Source organism: Tachysurus fulvidraco, chromosome 5, assembly GCF_022655615.1.
Source record: "Tachysurus fulvidraco isolate hzauxx_2018 chromosome 5, HZAU_PFXX_2.0, whole genome shotgun sequence".
NCBI lineage: Eukaryota > Metazoa > Chordata > Actinopteri > Siluriformes > Bagridae > Tachysurus > Tachysurus fulvidraco.
In genome coordinates, this window is record NC_062522.1 from 33,735,830 (window position 1) to 33,743,683 (window position 7,854).

The following is a 7,854-nucleotide window of genomic DNA, read 5'->3' on the forward strand; positions in this document are numbered from 1 at the left end:
GACTCATTAATATAAAACTTCACTGTAAATAAAGAATAAAACTAAAGAGACTCTTACAGATGCTGCAGCCAAGATCAAGTGTGTGTGTGTGTGTGTGTGTGCGTTTGTGTGTGTGTGTGTGTGTGTGTGTGTCATCGCCTGTGTTTTTACTGTCTTGTCGTATCGATCATTCCTCATGCAAATCCACTGAAACACAGCAGGTCCGTAACCATGGTGATGATGTTTATAAAGGTGTTATTCAGTTGATTAGCGGCGACGTCGTGTGTAAACAGTCTGTTGTGTGTGACGGAGTGAAACCCGGTCACTGACACTGACGGCTCCTTCCATCCAAGTCACATAAACAAGTTTTCCTTCCAGAAATCTTCGTCTTAACCTTTAAATATTCATCTGTTCATCATCGGGGGAGCGAGAGGCTGTTACCATAGCGACCATAATGTGTTCAAACAGGTGCAGTAATATAAATCTGTGATGTGAACTTTACAACCAATCAGAATCCAGAACACACACACACACACACACACACACACACACACACACACACACACACACACACACTCACACACACATACACTCACACACACACTCACGCACACACACATACACTCACACACACTCACTCAGACACTCACACACACACACAAACATACACTCACTCACGGACACACTCACACGCGCACACACACACTCACCCACACACACATTCACATTCAAACACACATACACACTCACTCACAGACACAGCCACCCACACACATTCACATTCACACACTCACTCACCCACACACACATTCACACACTCACTCACCCACACACACACATTCACATTCAAACACACACACACACATTCACACACTCACTCACCCACACACACACACTCACCCACGGACACAGCCCCCCCCCCCCCCCCCAACGAGTCAGCACAGGATGGAGAGTGTTAATTGTATTTATTATGAAATAGTGTAAAGTTTTGGTGTTACATAAAGAAACAAAAGTCATGCAGTGTAGCTGTAACGATGGTGTGTGTGTGTGTGTGTGTGTGTGTGTGTGTGTGATAATACCATCAGAACGTGTAACAAAAGCTTCATTACATCTGAATGTACAGCTACAGCTCTATTACAGACACAAATCTGACAGACAGGTGAACGTTTACACCTTCATGATGTCACACAACACTGTACTGTAAATACATGAGTCAGCTGGGGAAAGAGTCAGCTGGGGAAAAGAGTCAGCTGGGGAAAAGAGTCAGCTGGGGAAAAGAGTCAGCTGGGGAAAGAGTCAGATGGGGAAAAGAGTCAGCTGGGAAAAAGAGTCAGCTGGGAAAAGAGTCAGCTGGGAAAAGAGTCAGCTGGGAAAAGAGTCAACTGGGGAAAGAGTCAGATGGGGAAAAGAGTCAGCTGGGAAAAGTCAGTTGGGGAAAGAGTCAGCTGGGGAAAAAGTCAGCTGGGAAAAGAGTCAACTGGGGAAAAAGTCAGCTGGGAAAAAGAGTCAGTTGGGGAAAGAGTCAGTTGGGGAAAAAGAAAAGACAGGATTATAAACGATGAGTCGAACTGATGCTGCTGATGGTAATAATAATAATAATAATAATAATAATTATGGGACACGACGCCACACACAGTGAGCGCTACGGTGGCGATAAACACTGAATTTCGATTGGCTGCTTCCACACTGTTACCAAGACAACATAAATGCGTGATGCAGCTATTACACAGAACCGTAGACCCCGAACCTGCCTCAACACGTCGCTCACCAACATCCTGGTCTCGTGTGTGTGAGCTGATTGGTCAGGAGAAGTGCTTTTAAGTCAAAGGATTAGAAGTAAAGGTGACTTTAGCTGAGAGGAAGTGGAGCTGATGGAGAGACTCTGATGGTCACTGGGGTCTCCGCCGGGTCTGTTGCATTAGCTAGCGTTAGTGAAGACAGGCCACGCCCACAAGCCACAAGCATCACGTGAGACACGTCGCCCCCTAGCGTGAGCGTGGAGTACAACATTACTCACACAATAACTGAGTGCAGGTCTGATGTTCATTAGACACTTTAGTCTTGTAGCTACAGACGCTGAGCCGAGGCTAAGTGACTTATTTCCCAGCTCCTATAAGCCACGCCCCCTGTGATACCGTAACACACACCTTTAAGCAGTGAGCACGTTTTTAATGCTGCATTTTGAAACTAAGAGCATCGTGTTTTTATTAATACATTTAAAACTCCTCAGACTTTGTGGCTGGAGTCTCTCTTCTGAGCCATGATGCGGTTGTAGATGTAGAACTTGACGCTCTGCCAGTCTCTCTTTTTGAGCGTTAAAGGTTCGGCGCTGATGCAGTTCTCGCACGCCGCTTTGCCTGGGACTCGACAGGAAGTGATGTAATCCTTCATGTGCTTTTCCACAGCCTGGATCTCAGGCCCGCTCCACGTTTTCCTCTTTTTCTGAGGTCCTTTTTTCCCCGGATACATTCCTGGAAACACGCCTACGGACAGGATACACAGGACGAGAGAATAAGACGAGGAAGTAATTATAATATTCAAATGAAGCAATAAATAATACAAACAATGTTCTAATTCCTGATTGGTCTGTTGCTCGTTGGCAGGTGATTAGTACTGAACACTCCGAGTCTCAGCTAATTAATATGTACATACTTTAAACATAACTGATATCTAATGAACCCATGGAGTAAAGAATGTGTCCTTTAGTTCTGAGAGACAGACGTGTGGACGCACCTGAACACTCGCAGCTCTTCTTCACTTTATCACTGCTCAGATCAACCTTCTCTACAGAAGGAGAACATCAGAAGAATTGAATTGAAGGATTGTTACTATTTACATATTCAGCCTTTCTGCAATTTATTCATTTAAAATTTAATTTTTTTTACTTTTTTTTTTCATGTCTTACTGACAAAATGTAAAGCTTTAACATTTAGTGTAAACAGGACAGTGAGTCAGTGAGTGAGTGAATCAGTGAGTGAGTGAATCAGTGAGGGAATCAGTGAGTGAGTGAATCAGTGAGTGAGTGAATCAGTGTATGAATAAGTGAGTGAATCAGTGAGTGAGTGAATCAGTGAGAGGATCAGTGAGTGAGTGAATGATTCAGTGAGTGAGTGAATCATAAGTGAGTGAATCAGTGAGTGAGTGAATCAGTCAGTGAGTGAATCATAAGTGAGTGAATCAGTGAGTGAGTGAATGATTCAGTGAGTGAGTGAATCATAAGTGAGTGAATCAGTGAGTGAGTGAATCAGTGAGTGAGTGAATCAGTGAATCAATTGTTGAGTAAATAAATGATTTTGAGTGTGAATGAATCTGTGTGTACAAGAACAGGTCAGAGAGTAAATAAGTGAACATACCGTCAGCTTGAACGTCGATATCTGAGAAGTTCTTGCCCATGAACTCCATCATGCGCCCCTGCTCCATGGCCGTTAGCACTTTGTGCACTTTTGCTAGCTGTAGTGTCCTTTCATGCAGGGGATAAAACTCATCCTGGACGATCAGCTCGTGTCCCAGAAAGCTTGCTAACTGGTTGATTTCCGGATCTCCGAGATTCAGCACAGTGGACAACGTGGCCATTCGCTTGCGTAACTTCCAGCACGTCAGCGCCTGAGGATCCTTCGCTCCGCAAATCAAGGCGAAGCCTCGAACGCAGTCGGAGCATCTGAAATGAGACGAGGCCGAGGGCCGCGCGAACACGTAGGTGTTGTCCTTCATCACGCTGCAGGATTCTCGCTTCTCCACCAGCAGCTGCAGCGCACGCAGCATTTTCAGCGTGAGCAGGATGGGGATGGGACGCGCTCCGTCTCGCCGGATGACGATCTTGTAAAAATGGCGGCAGAGCTGTTTCTCCACCTCGGTCAGAGCCCAGTCGATGTCTGTGGCAGGATCGGAGTTATCTCGAGATAGAAACGTGTCCAGCGTCATGCTCACCACTTCGTTCTCACGACTCCGGTTGAACAGGATGATCTGCGTCAGCGTGACCTTGGCCAAATCCGACCAGTGTTTCGTGGAGGACTCGGCGGATAACAGCGCCGTGAACTCGTCCTGCGCTTTGTCCAGGAAGCCGTGGAGCTTCTGAACGTCTTCCGTGAAAGCCAACAGCGTCGGAGGTTTGAATTTCACCTCCTCGTCTTCGGAGTTCCTCAGCACCGTCGCACACAGCAGATCGTTCCAGCGTTCCTCGTGGATTTTTTGGAAGTTCTGCAGTTTCCGCGCCAGTTTCACGTTTTTCGGCATCACCACTTTAGTCCGTATGAGGCGACTCAGCTGCGCCAGACAAATGGCCAGCTTTTTAGCGAGCGAGGGAATTTTGTAGGTGTTCTTCTCGCTGTTGTACTCGCACGCGTGCCGCACGGCTTCCACCGCCTGCATGCAGTTGTACGGGTCTATAAAATCCTCCAGCTTCCTCAGAGACGTCACTTTGCGCCCGCTGAGCAGCAGCTTCCCCAATTCCCGTAACTTCTGCCGGATGAAGCACTGACTGTTGGGAGACTCTCCGCTCTTCCGGAGCCAGTGTTCCGCCATCTGGATGACGCAGCAGTCGTTCTTTACGGCGTCCGTGATGTCGTCCGAGACCATGACGCTTAAGATCTTCCACAGCTCGGGGCTGATGTTGCGGGGCACCGGCTGCGTGGCGGCGCACAGAGAGAGCGTTCGGTTCTTCCCGGGCTTGGGGACGTAATCTTTAGGACTCAGCTTGCACACCTTCATGTGTCTCCACAGGACTTTTTTGGTGAATAAGCCCTGACAGTGAGGGCAGTGCATGAAGTCGCTCGCTTTCATTTCCCCTCGCGGCCGTTTATACGGGATCAAGTCGCCTTTCCCAGACTTCAGCACGGCGATGTTGTGGATGTAGTTCCCTCGGAGTCGGAGCTCGTCCAGATAAATCCTCCTCTGTTTGGAGCCTTTTGGGAAACTGCACGCTTTCGAGACTTCCTCTTCTTTCGAGTGAACGTCCTCCAAATGTCTCGCGATTTTACTGAAAGGTTTCGAGCAAAACAAGCAGTAGTGCTTTTTATTATACACCCTCCTCCCGTCCTCCGTTTTCTCCGTCTTGTTTACAGCCACGCGGTCGACCTTTGACCTCCGGTGAGTACTGGCTCTCGGTCGAGGACGCTCGCTGATGTCCGAGTCGCTCTCCTCGCTCTCGTCTCCGGGCTTTGAAGGAAGATCCTCTCCGCTGTCTGACGCAGAGTCGTTCGACTCGTCGGTAAACAAGTCGTCCAACTGAAGACGGAGGAGAAGAAAAAGTCCGATCATCTGCACACTAACTGGATATAATCAGACTCTACTGTCCATTATTAATGACTATTTGTCCTTAAAATATTCACCAGTCGGCTTTAACCCACTTAAGTGCGTCCCCATTTTTTGGCCCAGTAGGTGGCGATATTACTCTCACTAAACTATTATTACTATTATTATTAAACACATTTCATTCAACACAAACTTTAGTACCAAAAGCACTGAGTCGAACAAGGCTCGAAAGAGTCGACTCTTATCGGTGACTCGAGTCAAATGAACAGACTCTGTGAAACGAACACTGGCACCTGGTGGACATCACAGTGTGTTTACTGACAGACAGATTTATTAAATCAGAAGAACGTCTGCTCTTCACTTTCGGTCACGACTTCATCACGCTGCGTCCTGCTGACGTATAAATTAAATAAAAGACAGAAACGTACGATGCTCTTAGTCTTCCTCAGCCTGGAGGCACAGACGTCTTCATCGCTGTCTTCTGAGGAGTAAATGTTTAATCTGGAGTAGGAGGCATGAGCGCTCGTCAGATCCTGTAAAATAAACGAGTGCATGAACATGAGATGAGAAACATTACAGTGTTTATTACACTTTAACGTCAGCTCTGACCTTCACATAACCAGCATACACATTAATAACCTGTAACTAATGTACCTGCTGGTTGCTGGTGTCTGAACTGGAAAACTCCTCACTGTCCACTTCAGGTTTGGACAGAAACCCGTCTGAGTCGGTGGTCTCTGTGTGAGAGCTGCAGTCTGAGACCTGTGGAAGAGAACCAGCTAAATGTCACTCGCTACACTCGTCTGTTAGGGAGACATGAGAGTGTTAGGGGTGTGTGTGTGTGTGTGTGTGTCTCTATGTGTGTGTGCCTGTGTGTGTGTTTGTGTGTGTGTGTGTGTGTGTGTGTGTGTGTGTGTGTTTGTGTGTCAGTGTGTGTTTGTGTGTGTGTGTCTCTATGTGTGTGTGCCTGTGTGTGTGTTTGTGTGTGTGTGTTTGTGTGTGTGTGTGTGTTTGAGTGTCAGTGTGTGTGTGTTTGTGTGTGTGTGTGTGTGTATGTCCGTGTGTGTGTGTGACTGTGTGTGTGTGTGTGTGTCTGTGTGTGTGCCTGTGTGTGTTTGCGTGTGTGTGTGTGTGTTTGTGTGTGTGTGTCTGTGTGTGTGTTTGTGTGTGTGTCTGTCCGTGTGTGTGTGTGTGTCTGTGTCTGTGTCCGTGTGTGTGTTACCTGTTGACTGACACTTGTCTGTAGATGTAGATGTGTGTGTGTGTGTGTGTGTGTGTGTGTGTGTGTGTTACCTGTTGAGTGACACATTTGTCTGTAGATGTAGATGTGTGTGTGTGTGTGTGTGTGTGTGTGTGTGTTACCTGTTGAGTGACACTTGTCTGTAGATGTAGATGTGTGTGTGTGTGTGTGTGTTACCTGTTGAGTGACACTTGTCTGTAGATGTAGATGTGTGTGTGTGTGTGTGTGTTACCTGTTGAGTGACACTTGTCTGTAGATGTAGATGTGTGTGTGTGTGTTACCTGTTGAGTGACACACTTGTCTGTAGATGTAGATGTGTGTGTGTGTGTGTGTGTGTTACCTGTTGAGTGACACTTGTCTGTAGATGTAGATGTGTGTGTGTGTGTTACCTGTTGAGTGACACACTTGTCTGTAGATGTAGATGTGTGTGTGCGTGTGTGTGTGTGTGTTACCTGTTGAGTGACACACTTGTCTGTAGATGTAGATGTGTGTGTGTGTGTGTGTGTGTGTGTGTGTGTGTTACCTGTTGAGTGACACACTTGTCTGTAGATGTAGATGTAGCTGTGCTGTAGTCTAGCGGAGGTTTCCACTGAGTGTTGATGTCTGCAGCTCTGTGGAACTCCATATTATCTGTAACATGACATTACAACACATTAATAACACACTCAGTGTAAACAACTCTGTCATGTTCACACACATTCACATGTTAATAAAACAATAAGAACATTCAGAAGTCAGTGGATAAGTTGGTAATAAGATGTTAATAACAGTATAATAGACTTTGTGTAGCTGAGTGCTCCTGATCAGAACAACAGCACTAAGTGACTTCATCCTAAAAACACTACATCACTGTCACGTCTTGACTTTGCTGAAGGTTGCGCATGCGCACTACAGAATATCCCTCTGTGAGTCGGCGCCCCCTAGCGGTTATTTACATAAGCACGGTTACGTCTGTAATAATCATCAGTACTAATCCAGAATAATCACTTTCTTATTTATCTGTTGTTGTTGTTTTTTATATAAAACCGAATTAAAACATATTTAGTACAGATATAAAATGGACACTGCTGTTGTAATGATCTGTAAAGTCTCACTGTGATTGTAAATGGAGCAAAACAGTCAAACAAAAGCCAGAATCAGGCTGAAACATGGCGGTGAAACGGAGAAGAGAAACGAGAGCAAAGCGGTTTATAACGACAACAATGTCAACATTAAACACTGTAGTTTACCGTCAACGTCCTTTTACCTTCGAGGAGCCCATAAGAGATGCAGAGAGGAGAGAAAACACACACACACACACACACACACACACACACACACACACACACACACACACACACACACACACACACACACACACACACACACACACACACACACACACA

The 7,854-nt window shown here is 46.3% G+C and overlaps 1 protein-coding gene across 5 annotated transcripts; it reads right to left on the reverse strand.

Moving 5' to 3' along the window:
• Nucleotides 1-927: 927 nt before the first annotated feature.
• On the reverse strand, nucleotides 928-7,854 carry LOC113656879. Of its 5 annotated transcripts, none has more exons than XM_027168312.2 (7): nucleotides 7,716-7,854; nucleotides 6,993-7,099; nucleotides 5,884-5,991; nucleotides 5,658-5,762; nucleotides 3,333-5,202; nucleotides 2,713-2,763; nucleotides 928-2,462 (listed from the first exon to the last, which is right to left on the reverse strand). In XM_027168312.2, the coding sequence occupies exons 2-7, from the start codon at nucleotides 7,092-7,094 to the stop codon at nucleotides 2,206-2,208; spliced, it is 2,493 nt and encodes an 830-aa protein (XP_027024113.2). In that variant the 5' UTR covers nucleotides 7,095-7,099; nucleotides 7,716-7,854; the 3' UTR covers nucleotides 928-2,205. The 5 variants fall into 5 exon arrangements, with proteins under 5 accessions (XP_027024113.2, XP_027024112.2, XP_047669756.1 ...); XM_027168311.2 differs by having other exon boundaries at nucleotides 7,699-7,848; XM_047813800.1 differs by lacking the exon at nucleotides 7,716-7,854 and adding an exon at nucleotides 7,564-7,670.